General features: G+C 56.4%; 1 protein-coding gene across 1 annotated transcript in view; it reads right to left on the reverse strand.

Annotated features, from left to right (window-relative positions):
* Positions 1-16,537, reverse strand: part of COL15A1 (collagen type XV alpha 1 chain) — a 101,241-nt gene that overhangs the window by 44,369 nt on the left and 40,335 nt on the right. The window contains exons 6-14 of the mRNA XM_055138831.1: positions 15,749-15,858; positions 14,056-14,214; positions 13,188-13,310; positions 11,048-11,218; positions 10,418-10,561; positions 6,648-6,707; positions 5,920-6,012; positions 4,853-4,978; positions 4,336-4,398 (exon numbers count right to left, since the gene is read on the reverse strand). Of these exons, the coding sequence (XP_054994806.1) occupies positions 4,336-4,398; positions 4,853-4,978; positions 5,920-6,012; positions 6,648-6,707; positions 10,418-10,561; positions 11,048-11,218; positions 13,188-13,310; positions 14,056-14,214; positions 15,749-15,858 (1,049 nt within the window). The remainder of the gene's footprint in view (positions 1-4,335; positions 4,399-4,852; positions 4,979-5,919; positions 6,013-6,647; positions 6,708-10,417; positions 10,562-11,047; positions 11,219-13,187; positions 13,311-14,055; positions 14,215-15,748; positions 15,859-16,537) is intronic.

Here is a 16,537-nt window from a genome sequence, read left to right on the forward strand (position 1 = left end):
CAACATCCATTTATGATAAAGGAGCATTTCAAAACAACAACAATAAAAAAAGAAATTCTGAAATCTTTCAAAGAGACGAGCTAGGTGGCCTTCAAAGACACAAAGCTGAATGCTCTCTGACTTACGGTGGCAGCACAGGTTTCTGTGAGAGATCACCTTCAAACGCCCGCCCGCGACAAGGGCCTTGATCTAGCTTCTAAACAAATAGACTGACCTAGATTCTTTAAGCAACCAGGAGAGTAAAGCAAAGACATTGTTTAAGTATTCAAGGTCTTAGAAAGATTGCTCTCCTCAGACCCCCTGATACTGGAGAATATATGATTAAAGAACACATCCCAAGGGGAAAAAAAAAGCAAGAGGACACGTGGTGCCATGAAAAATGTGCTCATCTGTGACCTTTATCTTTCAAAACGAATGTAAAACACCCAAGAGGAATGGTCTGTTCTTCCTCCCAGCAGCCTGGAGTCCCTCCCAAATTCCAACGTGCTGCCAGGGCACGGTTAGGAAACCAGCGGGCTGAGCGATTCTGCAGATTCCTTTGTCACTCTGGCCCTTCGGGACTCCAGGATGAGCCTGAACCAAGCTCTTGGGGCTGATGAATGCAAGAACAACACGTACAATTCACATTGTAAAGGGGAAAAAGGGGAAACCAGGACAGCAGTTAATCCCACGTGTGAGCTGAAGAGCGGGTGGTGGATCTGCGGTACTAAGAACAAGAAGGAGGGTGAGAGAGACAGCACAAAGGCTTGGCATGTGGGAGCCCTGGGTTTGAGGCCCAGCACTGCACGGTTCTCTGAGCACCAGGTCAGGAGCTGCCCCCAGAGCACCACCATGTGTGTTCTCAGGAGAACAAGAAAATATAACAAAATAACAGAAAGGAATGTTTTTTTTTTTGGAGGCTAGTCTCCAGCGAACCCTTTAACACCCTTTCCAGAAGCTTCCAACTAGCTGGAAGAGCAAGCTGACCCTTTGCCTAATCCTTCACAGTCCACAAAGACCTCCGAGTTAACTACTCATCCTAAGTTGGGGAGCATAAATCAAGAATACATCTATCAGGGCTAGAGCGATAGCACAGCGGGTAGGGCATTTGCCTTGCATGCGGCCAACCCAGATTTGATTCCCAGCATCCCATATGGTCCCCTGAGCACCGCCGGGATAATTCCTGAGTGCAGAGCCAGGAGTGACCCCTGTGCATCACTGGGTGTGACCCAAAAAGCAAAAAAATATATATATACATCTATCAAATGAAGTATAGAAATAATAAGTTTGGTATTTGATCATTGCTGTCTGTGCCAGGTTTGGAACATAGGGCCTCACATATGCAATGTCCAAGCCGCATCTTTATACATAAAATATAAAATTCTGGTTTGGGTTGTTGTTGTTGCTATTGCTTTTTTCTTTTTTTTTTTTTTCCTGGTGGTGCTCATGACTTACTCCTGGCTCTGGAGGGATCACTCCTAGTGGGCTTGGGGGATCGTATGGGATGCTGGGGATTGAACCTGGGTCGGCAACATGCAGAGCAAAGGTCCTACCCACTGTACTACAGCTCTGACCATTTTTCTTTTATTTTGGCAGGGGTGGGGTATGCCCTTCAGTGCTTGGGAGTCTCTCCTGGCACAGCTGAGTAGGCCACGAAGATCTGGGGATCCTCAAACCTCAGGATTCTACATGCAAAGCCCTTTTGCACCATCTCCTCCCCCTACCTACCACCCGCCCTGCCGCTAACAAACTTTCAAAGATCATTTACATTTTGAGGACAATCTCACAAAATAATCATATTTTTCCCAATTAGCTTAACTGGATCAGATTCTCTGGGGGTGGAGGGTAGTCCCCACTTTAGCTGAGAGAGATCTCGGTCCCTGTAGTGAGGAGAGACTGATTCTCACAGCAGGAGGGAAGATCCTTCTCCCCAGCCAGCCAGCCACTGAGGGCAATGCCCAGGCAGGACTTGAGTCTCCTTGTCATCTGAGAGATGCAAGCCTGACGGGGACGGGGGAGGCCAGGATCGCATCTATCCGTGGCTGCTCTGAGGTGCCACAGCCTGATTCTGGGGGTCTCTCCAGCATGCTATCCTTGGTTTATATCAGTCCATGCTCCTTTACTGATTTTTTTTTAAGTAAATGTCACGGGTGAGTATTTTTTCCTTCAGCTCTCCCCAAGCAAATTTCCAAGTCTCCCGAGAGCCTCTCCTTTTATCTTTTATTTGACCACAAAGCACCCTCAGCACACAGTGCCGCCGCTTAAGGTTCTCACAGTTTTCAAAGGGGAAGTGTGTGATTTCTCTGTCCCCCATTGCCCCCCCGGGGCAGCCTGCTGCTCCCGCACAGCTGATCCCCAGGCAGCGAGCTGCACAGTGCGCCTGCGTGCGCGTTTGTGTGCAGAGGTGGGTGTGGGTATTTTTAGGTGCCAGACGGGTGGGTGTGTGTGTGGGGGGGGATGTGGTGAGCGTGGGCAAAGCTGGTAAAAAGAACAGGGAGACGGGGACAAGTCTGTGACGCTTCCTGCAAAACGCAGTGTCTTAGGAAAGAGTCAGGCGTGTCAGAGGAGCACGGGAAAGCCCGGCGGGGGCTTCTCCTTCTGAGAACGAGCTTTGCACAGACACGAGGGACTGTTCCAGCGATCATGAGCACACTCGAGAACCTCCAGAAACGGGAAATTCAGCTCAGAGAGGACTGCGGCGGGACCCGGGGTGTCGGCACTTTCCGTGACCTCTCCCCAGCTTGGGTGCTCCCCATCTTGGGGGGCGGGGGGGAAGACCCTCCACCTCCGAGCCCCTGCCCCACCCTGCTGAGCACCTGAGGACCTGGCTGTTCTCTCTCCCCAGCTGGGAGCCTGGAAAGGCACAGGGTGTGTGTGTTGTGGGGTTGGGGAAGCGGGACCCTCACTCCCGCATGGGTGGGCAGCAGAGCCCTGATGTCTGTGAGGTGCAGAGTCAGAGAAGTACTCCTGCTTTGACAGGGTTGGGTGGTCTATTTATGTCTGTCTGGGGGCCAGACCTGGCAGCGCTCAAGATGTATCCCTGGCTCTGCTCTCAGGGATCGATCCTGGAGGTGCTCAGGGGACCACACAGGGGGTTAGGAGGGATCAAGCCCAGGTGAGCCCGGTGCAAGGCAAATGCATTGCCCTCCGTGCTATGGCTCTGGCCCCAGCAGCGTGGGGTGTGGTGGGGTGGGGAGCACAGACTAGGAGAGCTAAGGGGTCTCAGTGACCTTGATGAAGTGGGACGGGGGGGGGGGGGTGGTGGTGCTCAGGAGAAGAAATGCTGCAGTGCTGATGGAAAGTGGCAGAAGGAAGGGAGCCTCCTGCCGCCCCTCAATATCAGGGGGAGCACTGGGGGCAGAGCACTGAGAGTAGAAATGGGAACAGACAAACAGACATCCAAGATAGAAAAGCAGGTGCAAAGGCCAGGGGGCAGGGAGGAAGGGCACATCCAGAACATTCTCCGGAGACCTCAGAAGGGTGTGCTAGGAGATGGAGCTGGGGTGGGGGTGGGAGTGTAGCCTGAGGGTGTTACATGACTGGGTGCAAGAAAAGGTTGGGGTGGGGGCTGGGGGGAATTAGAAACGCCGGAATATTGAAGGAATAGTGCAGGCCTGCAGGAGGGGAAAGAATGATCTTCAGTGGGAAGCCTGCCACTGGGGCCGGGGTGGTGGGGGATAAGTTAGGAAAGGGAATAATCACAGACGGGAAATGTGCCTGCGTCGAGGCAGGCTGGGGCAGGAGGGAAACTGGAAACACTGGTGGAGGGGTTGGTGTTGGAACATCAGATGCCTGAAACTCAATCATGAGTATCTTCGTAACTTTATAATTCACTAAAAAACAATAATTTAGGAAGGAAGGAAGGAAGGAAGGAAGGAAGGAAGGAAGGAAGGAAGGAAGGAAGGAAGGAAGGAAGGAAGGAAGGAAGGAAGGAAGAGAGGGAGAGAGAGAAAGAAAGAAAGAAAGAAAGAAAGAAAGAAAGAAAGAAAGAAAGAAAGAAAGAAAGAAAGAAAGAAAGAAAGAAAGAAAGAAAGAAAGAAAGAGAGAAAGAAAGAAAAGAGAAGCGGCCGGGGTGAGGGCCATGTGTCAGGAATGGCACGTGAGGTGGGTGAAGGTGGCTGCAGGGATGCAGCCTGGCAGACAGATCAATGGGGCAGGAGAGGAAGGGAGGGACCTGGAGGGCGGGGACCACTCTGGGGAGGTGGCGGCAGACAGACACTGAGCCAGGCCTGGACACTGGAGCCCCCTAGTGGACACAGCCAGCAGAGAGGCTGGGGCGGAGGAGAGCTGGTCTCTGAGGAACAATGTCCAGAAGAGTGGGCCCTGGGGCCCAGAGCCCTCCCGCCTCGCTCCTACCTTCTCCCCTTTCATGCCTGGAAGGCCGGAGTCTCCATCAGGTCCAGGCTGTCCCTCGGGGCCCTGGGGAACATAAGTGACCGTCAGCCCTGACATCCCTGATCCTATCCACACACAACGCCCTCTTCCCAGCACCTCCTCCCCCGCCCCCTCGTGGAAGAGGAGGTGCAGACCCAGAGGAGCCTGTGGCTGAGGCTGGAGGGGCCAGGGCAGATGGTCAGCCCCAGCCGCTGCTTGGCCAGCACGGCTGGCACGTGTGCCGAGGGCCCTCAGTGCTCAGGGAGCCCCCTCTCTGCTCTGGGGGGTGGTCAGGGAAAAGGCTGACCTATGGGCCCCGAGGGCCTCTGGGAGCTCCCGCTGAGCAGAAAGAGGCAGTAAATGCAGAGCTGGACGGCGCCCTGGACTCGGACGAGAGCTTCTGCTTACAGAAGGGAACCATCTTCCTCAGGGGGCCTCGGTTCCGGGGTCTCCGCTCTCCCCCCACCCCCGTGACCATGACGAGGAGCCGAGACCTCACCGGGGGCCCTGGCTCGCCATCAGCACCATCCTCCCCAGGAGATCCTGGGGGTCCCATGAGAACATCAGCTCCGGGTTTTCCGGGTATTCCGGGTGGGCCAGGGGGGCCGGGGGGGCCTGGAGGACCCTAAACAAAAAAAGACAGTTGTTCTGCTCAGAACCAGCAGAGCGGGGATGAACGGATGCTGCGCTATGGCCTGCCGTTTCCACCAACAGCTGGGGAGACCCACAGTGAGCACCGACCACACAGGGAAAGGGGCTCGCTACACGCACACACACACACACACACACACGCACACATGTGCGTGCACACACACGCGCACACGCACGCACATGCACACACATGCACACTATATGCAGATAGACACTAGCACACACATGTGCATGCACTGTATGTGGGTGCATACACATATACATTGCACACACACGTGCACACAGCTCACTGGCCGAAGGGCAGGGACTTGCACCCTGGTCTTCGTGAGTTCCTTCTAATCAGTTTTTTTCCCAAATGTTTGTTACACATAGCCCCCAAGTTCATCAGAATTCAGACGTGTTCGGCATGTTTTGTTTTTGTTTGTTTGTTTTGCTTTTTAGGTCACACCTGGTGATGCACAGGGGTTACTCCTGGCTCTGCACTCAGGAATCACTCCTGGCGGTGCTCAGGGGACCATATGGGATGCTGGGAATTGAACCTGGGTCGGCCGCATGCAAGGCAAACACCCTACCCGCTGTGCTATTGCTCCAGCCCCGGTTTGCTTTGTTTTTGAGTTAATGAGCCATCTCTCAGATCACCTGCTGCTTTAACCTTTACTTCCGGGGTTTGTGGGTCCCACCCGGGGGTGTCTGACATCATCGGGAGTGACCATCTTCCAAACAAACAATCAAAGTGGAAAATGCCGACGCAAAAGCAGAGAGAAAAGTCCAACCGAACCCCTGAGCTCACCCACCGCCAGCCGCCATGACTGCCGCCGCTCAGAGGCCGTCAGCCTGGTTGGTTGGGTTCGTCCCGGCCCTGTACCTGACCCGCCCTCCAGGCCCAGCGCGGAGGCAGTCCCGGACACCACTCACCCGGATCAGGTCCTCACTGCCCATCAGGTCACCAGAGCCTGAGCCCAGGCCAGAGCCCCAGGCCAGGCCAGAGCCCTCCACCTCCGCGCCCATCTGGAGAGAAGAAACCCCACAACGCGGCCTCAACACTCCGGCCAGGGCCAGGTCACCCCACCTCCACCACTTTCTCCCAAGCTTTCCTCCAGCCTTCTGCCCCACCTCTCTTCACCGCCCTGTGAGGAGGGACCTGTCCCGTGAGGAGGGACCTGCCCTGTGAGTTGGGACCCTGCCCCATGAGGAGGGACCTTGCCCCGTGAGGAGGGACCTTGCCCCATGAGGAGGGACCCTGCCCTGTGAGAAGGGACCTTGCCCTGTGAGAAGGGACCCTGCCCTGTGAAGGGGGACCCTGTCCCGTGAGGAGGGACCCTGCCCCATGAGGAGGGACCTGCCCCTTGAGGAGGGACCTGCCCCATGAGGAGGGACCCTGTCCCGTGAGGAGGGACCCTGCCCCATGAGGAGGGACCTGCCCCTTGAGGAGGGACCTGCCCCGTGAGGAGGGACCCTGCCCCATGAGGAGGGACCCTGTCCCTTGAGGAGGGACCCTGCCCCATGAGGAGGGACCCTGCCCCGTGAGGAGGGACCTGCCCCTTGAGGAGGGACCTGCCCCTTGAGGAGGGACCCTGTCCTGTGACGAGTGACTATTCTGTCACAGCGTGACAGTCTCGAAAAAGTGAGGCCAGGGCACTCACCGTGGTTCCAGCAGTTCCAGGTGGTTCAGGGGTCACGGGAAGCCACTCCTCAGGAATACCCTAAAGAGAATAAGAGGGTCAGTGGCAGGCTGGACACTGCCTCCCTCTGTCCCCTTTCTTAGTTGGCAACTGCTGCTCTTGGCTGGTCAGAAGAAAGTTCTGGTCTTCCAGGCCAAAATGGAGCACCTCATCCCCTCTGGGGCTTTGGAACCCTGGCTCCCGTCCACCTGAGGGGACCACCAGATGGACAGGGGACATGCACGGCCGAGTCATCCACAATTCCCTGGTCTGGGGCCCTCGGGAGCCCCCATGTCCAGCCGTAGTGCCCTCACTCCCTCCTCCTCGCCCTGCTCGCCTGAGAACCTTCATTATTCAGGGGTCACTGCCTAGTGTGACAGTAGCCGAGAGTAGTTTGACTCAGTTTACCCCCAAGGGTTGGAACATTAAACCACCTCAATGTTTTTCTTTGATGGACAGCATTGGGATAAACATCCTGATACACAAAACCATTGCACACATCAGGCTCTCCTTGGTTTCTAGAACAGCAGTTCCCAGTCAACAATGTGCAGTTGTTTAGTCATTAACCTGGGTCAACAAAGAACTCTCCAGAAGGAGCAAACCCATCATGGGTACTGAGCACCAACGTCTGCTGCAGAAAACACAAAGGCTCTAAGGACAATTGGCCACAGTTTGTCACACACCAAAACCAAAACCAAACCAGGTAAGAAGGCAGAGATGATCATAGGCTAATAGAGACACAAGAGACACATCCAGGCGCGCATATGCTGCCTGAGCCCATGTGCTGCTTGTGCCATGTGGCCAAGCACATGTGTCGCCCGCATCTCCCCCCTTGAGATGTGTACTTTCATGCTTTCGTGTCCAGTGCTAGGATGTGTGTAGAGCTCTCTCCACCCGTGAAGAAGCCCGCATTCTCTCTTGAGCGTGTTATTCTTACTATTCTCTCTCCCACTTATCCTTCCTCCTTCCCTCAGAAACCTCGGAATAAAATCTGTTACTTCAAAAGAAAAAAGAGACACATCCATAAGTGTGACGTGGAGACCTTGTTTAGATCCATATTCAAACCAACAACTTAGAAAGGGACCTTTCTTAACTATTAGGGTACTGAGGGGCTGGAGCACAGTGGGTAGGGCATTTGCCTTGCACACGGCTGACCCGGGTTCGATTCCCAGCATCCCATATGGTCCCCCGAGCACCGCCAGGAGTAATTCCTGAGTGCAAAGATAGGAGTAACCCCTGTGCATTGCCAGGTGTGACCCAAAAGCAAAAAAAAACCCCAAAACTATTAGGGTACTGAGCAATGTTACAAAGGGGGCATTATTAATTTTGTGAGATGCATAGGGACCTGAGACTAAGAAAAATCAGAGGTCCCAGATCAACCTATTTTCAACACAGATGGAAGAGTTTATAGGTTAAATGATGTTCGGGATTTGTCTGCATATACTTCTGGGCCTAGAGAGGTAGTATCACAGGCAAGGTGCCTGCCCTGTAGCTACTTTAAAGTAAATACATACACCCGTGCAAATCTCCCTTCTGAATAGATGCCCAAAGACCAGAGATGCAGCTCAGGTGATGGGTCACATGCTTTGCATGCAGGAGGGTCTGGGTCCCATCTCTGATAACTGCAGGGGCCCTTAGCACTGCCAGGTGTGGCCCCCACAATAATCAAAAACATTCACAAATACAAATATTCACACTAATAAAAGTTGGTGAGAGCAGGTGTGTCAAACAAAGCACCCTTCGCATAGCTACTCAATGTGAGGAATAGGTAAGGGGGTTATTATTCTAAGTCCTTTATTATTATTATTATTATTAATTTTATTTGGACTGGAGTGATAGCACAACAGGTAGATCATTTGCCTTGCGCGTGGCCAACCCAGGTTCAATTCCTCTGTCCTTCTCGGAGAGTCCGGCAAGCTATCGAGAGTATCCCACCTGCGCAGCAGAGCCTGGCAAGCTACCCGTGGCGTATTCAATATGCCAAACACAGTAACAACAAGTCTCATAACAGAGACATTACTGGTGCCCGCTCGAGCAAATCGATGAACAACGGGATGACAGTGCGACAGTGCTACATTATTATTTACTTCCAAAGTTTAAAAACATTATAGAGAAAGGAGAAGTGGCTCAAGGTAGAAGTGATGGCCAGCAGCCACTGCTGGAGCCTCCTGGGGTGACCCTGAAGAGATAGGGCGGGGTCTGCAGAAGGGCTGTCCAGGTGTTTACTACGTGTGGGCGGTGCACAGGCAGCACCTCAAGCTCACTCGGTGGCTTCCACACCCGCGGCCCTGTGGGATCTCCTGGAAGCTGGGCCGGGCGCCAGGGGGCCTCTGGCTATTTGGAGGAAGCTCAGCGCAGCTTCAGCTCTGCAGCCAGCACGGGCCTGGAGCCCCCTCTCATCCCGCATCTTTCAGACACAAACGCCCAGAGGGGGACCCTCCACCTTTTGGATCCTGGTTTGGGCCCTTCCACCGCCTCAGATCCTATGGGAAGCTTGAAGGCATGACATCTGCAGCCCAGCTCTGCCTCACGGATGCGTGTCAGGGCTCCAGACCCTCCGGGTCTCCCTCTCCCCCACCCCCAGCAGGGTGGAGGCGTGAGTGTGGGCGGGTGCTTAATGGCCATGGGTGAGCAGGGCGCTTCCTGCTGGGTCGGAAACAAGACCCTGCTCCTCTCCAGCCCCAAGGTTGGGACAGACAGCACTAAATCCAGATGCGGGGAGCAGGGCCCTGGGAGAGCTGGAGCCAAGGCCCCATTCTCCCCCTCTACCCTGGAGCTCTGTGCCGAGCCTGTGCCAGGACCAAAGCTCCGGGAGGCATGTGGGTCTGGTGGCCTGCTTCTGCTCCAGGCAGCAGCATCAGAAGAGCTATTCCCTGATGCCACAAGCCCACGCCAAGGGTCAAGGGCCAGCATGGGCCTCCTATTCCTGAGACGGAATTCCAGTGCTAAGGGGTAACGTCTCCATGCAGAGACAGAGCTCGCAAACGCTCCCTCAATGGACCTCACAAGTAAACAGAGGCCCAAAGCAGGGAAACGGTTTGCTTGAGATCAGAGCTGCCACCCAGAATTCCAGAAACTTGTGCTGGAGGGGACTGCAGACTCTGCCCTCACCACACACACACACACATGTATGCACACCATCTCTTTATTTTATTTCAATTTGGAGGCCACTCCTGGGAATGTTGGGGAGAGCATACAGTTTCTGGAATTGGACACAGGGCTCCCATAGGTAAAGCATGAGCTCCAGGCCTGAGCCATCTCCTTGGTCCAAACATGCACACACCTGCACACACCTGCGCACACACGCTCACACGCATGCACACGCATGCACATACATGTGCACACACCTGCATACACATGCACATACATATATGCATACATGTGCACGCACACCTGCACACACATGCGCACACATGTGTATATGCATATACATCTGCACATATATGCAACCTATATACACAGACGCACACACACACATACACCCCATGAACACATCTGCACACACTCCACAAGGGTAGCCTCAATGACAGTCTCTGCTTCTCAAAGGTTCTCAGGTGGAAACCCTTACTCAAGTGGAAAGTGGGGTCCTTGGAGACCTGGGTCCAGGTGCCCCCAAATTTAGATTTTTCCCCTTCTGCTCTTTCCTTATAAAGTGCGGCCTGTTTGTTCCAGTCTGGAGGACCCTCAGATGCTCAGGCCTCCTGAAAACCAAAGTGGACCCTCCCTCGCCTTGGGGTCTCCGCGCTGCTTACCTGGGTGACCACCCCCTCAGGTGCCACGGTGGGCACGGGGAGCGGAGACCCCTCCGGGGGAGCCAGGCCCAGCTCCCCTGCCTCCGTCCAGGGGAGGAGTGACTCTGTGGGGGCTGCTGCTGAGTCTTCATCACCACCAGGACCCTGAAAGCAAAACCAACAGAGGACTCTGGCCACTGTCCGTGCTGTCCCCATGGTGCCTTTCAACCCCCCCCCCATCTCCACACCATACCCCTGTGATGCCGCTGCAGAAGACGAGGAGACAAGATGGTGTCTCTCACAAGACCCTGATTTCACACAGGCCCTTCGCTGCAGGCATGCCCACCCCCTGTCCACAGCAGCAGGGACGCCCACTGAGGCCACCCCGCTAGCCCCAAATCTGGAGGCAGGATGCCCACCAGCCTCTGCCCTCCCACAACCCTTCCAACTCCCAACCACTCATGTTCTAGAAAGTTCTCCCAGACGCAGCTGGGAGGCAGGCAGCAGGGGAAATAAAATCCCAGATGTGCCCATCCCCCACCACCATGCTCCCTCCCTAGCACCCTGGCCCTCTCCAGTGACCACTCTCCAAACAAGCACTCAGCACGGCCACGTCTGCTCTGAGCCCTGGGAGCTGGTGGGGACACTTACAGCAGTGCCTGCGTGCTCAGAGGCCACTGTGGGTACGAGGGGGGCCAAGCCGTCTGTGGGGACCCCACTGGCCTCCTCCTCCTCCTCCTCCTCCTCCTCCACCTCCACGGTGCTGAGGGGCCCTTGTGGGGTAGTCACCACTGTGGTCACACTGGCTTCACTCTTTGGATCCTGAAATTCAAGTGGCATGAGGCGTGCGGGGAGGAGGGGCAGCTGGTGGCCCACACTGCAGCACACACTTCTAGAAGCCCAGGTGAGGATGCGCCATCAACATCAGGCCCGTGCACACCTGGGACCCCAGCAGCGTGGCCCTGCCGAGCGTCTGGACTTAGCATGTGCATCTTCAGCGACTGAGCTCCCCTCCAGTTCTACAGAGGTTCTCCTGGTCCCCGGCAGCTCCGAGAGTGACACCCCCTCCCTGCTACACTGAGACAGGGTAGAACTGGGCGGCAGGCTGTGGCCCAGTGGCCCAGGGCCTGCTCTGCAGGGCCGGGGTTGGGATTCCCAAAGCCAGAGTGTGACCATGGGGTGCAATAGGGCACCGTGGCCAAGCGGGCAACTCCCAGACACTGAGACAGTGACCAGAGAAACAACAAAGATGGGGTTGGTACAATCTGCTCCCCATTTTTCTCACCCATAGGACGAAGGTTCTGCCTGTGGCAAACAGGAGGAGGGAAATGAAGAAGGATAAAGGAGGAGTGAATGATGAATGAAGAGAGAGAAGGGGGGGGGCGGGGGGGAGGCTGGAGCGATAGAACAGCGGGTAGGGCATTGGCCTTGCACACGGCCAATCTGGATTCGAATCTCAGCATCCCATATGGTCCCCGAGCACCACCAGGAGTAATTCCTGAGTGCAGAGCCAGGAGTAACCCCTGAGCATTGCCAGGTGTGACCCAAAAAAAGCCAAAAAAAAAAATCTGCGTGACTTAGAGATATAAGCTACAGTTATAGCCCCGAGGCTACTCTGGGAACACGGAATTGTTAGTGGGTAGGGGGGTGGTCCTATAGTGAGGCCAGAGGGAAAAGGTGGGGAGCAGATATACAAGCGTCTCTAAGGTCATTTTTATTGTGGGGAGGGCGGGTTATTGGGGGAGGTGGTTTAGTGCCATACCCAGAAATGCTCAGGGCTTACTCCTGGCTCTGTGCTCAGAGAGTACTCCTGACTCTGTGCTCAGGGATTACTCCTGGCAGCTCAGGGGACCATGTGGGACATCAGGGATTGAACCTGGGTAGGCTACATGCAAGGTAAGTTCCTTATCCCCTGTACTAGCTCTCCAGCCCCACCCACTCAGCGAGTATCTTGGGATTGCAGGAATGAAGCTCGGTCAGCCAACGAGACAGGGACAACCCCCTGTCCTCTGCCCCTGGGCCCATAGGGCTCCAGGAAGGAGAAGTGCCGGTCCCCGCAGTGCTGGTCACTGCAGTGACTGTGAGACCTTCCAAGGAGATGGCAGGAAGGTGTCTGTCATTGCTGTCCCAGCTGAGAAGCAGGGGTGGGAGGAGGGGAGGAGGGGGGAGGTTCTGGGCAGGGGGGGAATGAGGAGGGAGGACTCTGCTGCAAGAAGGAAGGAGGAAGGATGGTCAGCGAGGTGGGAGAGACGAGGACTGGGAGGTCTGGCTAGGCCATTTGAGTCAGGTGGGAGAGTGGCGTATGTACGTAGGGAGAGGGAGGGAAGGAGAGGAGGGTGCAGGAGGGGGAGGCTCAGGGGCTGGGTGGGGTGAGGTGGCTCCCTGCAGGGTAGGAGGAGGCTGGTCCTCATCATGGACAGGCGGGAAACACCAAGACTGAGTGGCGGGCGGTGTGTGCAGGAAGAAGGCAGAGGAAAGAGGACCCAACGCGCCCATCTCACAGGGCTAGACATTTGGAAGACAGGAAGTGAAGGTCAGGGGTGCGGGTGGGTGTGAGGATGGTCGAGACCCTGCAGGAACAGACACTGGAGGCCCACGAGACACCTGTGTCCTGCTTCAGAAGGGGGACCAGGCTCTCCACACGGGCCCAGGGGGGCTGGGAGGGACCCCTGGACAGCTCCGCTGCTCTGCTCTCCCGCTCCACCCCACCCCTCCCCCCGCATGTCCTCCCAGCTCCTCTGCACCTGCCCGGTGGGATGGATGCTCTGAGACCCTCAGCTCAGCTCCTTACCTGCAGGACCCCTTCCCCGGACTCCGGGGAGGACCCGCTGCCGGCCTCTGGCTCCCCCGACGCGCTGATGGGCTCCTCGGCCTCTCCTGCAGACGCCGCGGAACCTTCCTCTATATCTGGGTCCTGAACAGAGGACCCGGAGGGGCTGTGTCAGGGTTCAACGGGAGGGAGGCTGGCGGAAGCCACTGGCTGGGACCCCCCCACCCCCCACCCCACCAGTGGCCCCTGCCCCCAGGCCTCAGTGGTGACACTGGGACAAAAGTCAGGGCCGGAGGACCCAGGGCTCGGGGCTGCAGGTGTGAACCCGCTCCGGCTCCCTGCTCGCTGTTACACCCCACATACCCCACCCCATCCTCCCCAGGACCCCCCCCCCCCGACAGTCACGGGGGCAGATCCAAGAGGTACTTTTAGCCCATGGCCCCTGGAGATAGGATCTGGCACTGGGTGGAGAGGGGTCCACCCCCGAGGGAGCCCACCCTGTCCTGAGCTCGTCCCCAGGCCAGCTTCTCCCCATTGCCCCCCACTCAGAACTCAGGGTGGCCTTTCCTGCCGTACTCCAACCGCCCACCTGCACCGCTACCCCCAACCCCCACGGCCCCCACCCCCTGCCACAGGCAGCCTTTGTCTCTCCAGCCTCTGCTCTGGGAGCACTGTCTCATACCCGTGGGCATCACCGAGTCCAACTCTGCAGCTCTCAGGGGAGACCCCAGAGCCTCCCAAGCTCCTCCTGGAACTGTTCACTTCACTGGCCCCAGGACCTGGGAATGTGCTCTCTGACCCCCCATGACCCTACCAACACTTGTGGGTGAGGCCAGAGACACTGCCTAAGGGAGCAGCAGAGTCGGAGCACATGTTCTGGGTGACTCACCGGAGCGGGCTCTTCCCCAGAGTGCTCAGCGGGCACCTCGAGGGTCGGGGTCCCGGGGGTCGCGCTGTTGAACTCCGGTGTTCTGGCAGTGCTGCCGGGCATCTCTGGGGTGCCCTCGGTTGCCACGGTGCTTGCCAGAGCTCCCTCGCCAGTTGGGCCCTGGGGACGGAGGCCTTGTGTCTGGGTGCCGCTCTCTGCACCCATGGGGGGCGGTGCAGGGTGTCGGCCCAGCTGCTCCGGCCCATTGGCGCACACAGGGCCACGCGCTCCCTCCTGTATCCCGCTGCCGCAGCAGCTCTGGCTCTTCAATCCACACAGGCTTCCCTACCAGCCCCCCACCCCACCCCGTGACCACCCTCATGCCCCTCTGATCTCCGGAACACCCCAACATCTTTGCCCCAGAAAGGGCTTCAGAAGGGGTTTTAAATAAGGGACAGCTCAGTGTCTGTGTTGCAAGCCATAATGCCCCAAAGTAGAGAGAGAGTATGGGGAATATTGTCTGCCATGGAGGCAGGGGGAGGGTGGGAAAGGGGGGGTATACCGGGTATATTGGTGGTGGGAAATGTACACTGGTAGAGGGATCAGTGTCTGATCATTGTGTGATTGTAATCTAAACATGAATGCTTGATTCAATAAAATTTAAAAATATATATAAATAAACAAATGAATAAGGGACGGCGGCTGGAGTGATGGCACAGCAGGGAGGATGCTTGCCTTGCACGTGGCCAACCAGGTTTGATTCCCGGCATCCCATATGGCCCCCTGAGCACCAGTGATCCCTGAGTGCAGAGTCAGGAGTAACCCTTGAGCATCACCGGGTGTGGCCCCAAACTCCCAAATAAATGAGTAAATAAATGAAAGGACAGGTCCAGTAGAGGTCTGAGGGCCATGGGGATGCTGGAGGCGCATAACCCAGAGGTTTACTCTGCTTCAGTGCTCAGGGGTCACTCTGGGTGGGGATTCAACCAGGTTGGCTGCAGACATGACATCTGTAAATGCTTAAACCCCGAGACGATCTCTCCAGACCCAAACTTCCACGGGAAAGGTCCAGACCAGAATTTGGCCAGCTACATTAAAAAAAAAAAGTCTTTTTCCCCAGGGGGCTGACTCTGCAGAGGTTAGAACTCGCCTCTGTGGGTGGTTGGGGGAGGAAGAGGAGGGAGGAGAGGGAGGGAAGCCAACAGCAAACTCTCCGCCTAGCTCCTGCCTGGGCCCCGGCTGCCAGCGGGCCTGGGTCTCGAAGGGGACACCTGGTCTCTGTATTTCTGCTCATGTGATGCTAAACTTGGCTTTTAAAGCCCCTGTGGAAGCCAACTGCCAGCAGAAAGGGACAGGGAGAGCCAGGAGAAGCACCCGAGTTTTCATCCCCGGCTAGGGGGTCCAAGAGCTAACGTGGCGGGGTTCCCATGGTGGCCCTGGGGAGAAAGACGCATTTGCGGTCAGATGGCACCCGGCGGTGTCCAGCATCTGAAAACTGTCTCTTCAGATGTCATGGCTCAGCATTGGCCTGGGTACCCCCATCCGGGCAGCCTTGGGAGTCTGAGTCGGGGCTCATGGTCCCTACAAGACCAGGGAGGAGGTGACCACGTGCCCGTTAGCACAGACCCGTGGGTCCCCACCGTGCCCAGCTCACCAGGTCTGCCATAGCCCACCGGACTGACTACTGACCCGCCAGCTGCACATAGCCCCTCACCTCTTCAGTGACAGGCAAGAAGTTCCCGTCCCCAGAGCCAGCCTCTGGAATGGGGGTACCATCCACAGCCTGGTCCTCCTCGGTCGTGTCATTCAGGATCTCCCCCGAGCCTACGGGAAGCATCAGTCTGCAATGAGCAACTGCAGTTTCACGACCTTGGGAAACAGCGTGGTTGTTGTCCCCTGACTGACCAGAAAGGAAAGATGTCTGTTCATGAGTATTAGGAGGGGAAATGGGTGTCAAAAGGGAGAATTAGGGACCAGAGAGATGGTACAGCAGTTAAGGTGCTGGTTTGCACGCGGCCGACCCAGTTTCATCACCAATGGCATCATACATGGCTCCCTGAGCCCTGCCAGGAGTGACCTCTGAGTGCAGAACCAGGAGAAGCCCTGAGCACCTACAAGGAGGAGGAGGAGGAGGGGAAGGGAGGAGGAGGGAGAGGGGATGGGGAAGGAGGGGGAGGAAGAGGAAGAGAAGGAGGAAGAGAAGGAGGAGAAGGAGAAGGAGGAGGAGGAGGAGGAGGAGGTGGAGGAAGAGAAAGAGAAGGAGAAGAAAGAGCAGAAGGAGAAAGCATAGGAGAAGAAGGAGGAGGAGGAGGAAGAGAAGGAGGTGGAGGAGGAATAGAGGGAGGGGGTGGAGGAATAGGAAAAGGAGGAGGAGGAGGAGGTGGAGGAGAAGCAGCAGCAGAAGCAGCAGAGGAAGCAGTAGCAGCATTATTGTGGGTCCATCACTGGCTCTGGCACCAACGGCCAGGCGGGAGCCCTGCTTTGTCACCTGTGACAGGCTGAG

The sequence above is a fragment of the Sorex araneus genome, chromosome 1 (assembly GCF_027595985.1).
Source record: "Sorex araneus isolate mSorAra2 chromosome 1, mSorAra2.pri, whole genome shotgun sequence".
In the NCBI taxonomy this organism is placed as follows: Eukaryota; Metazoa; Chordata; class Mammalia; order Eulipotyphla; family Soricidae; genus Sorex; species Sorex araneus.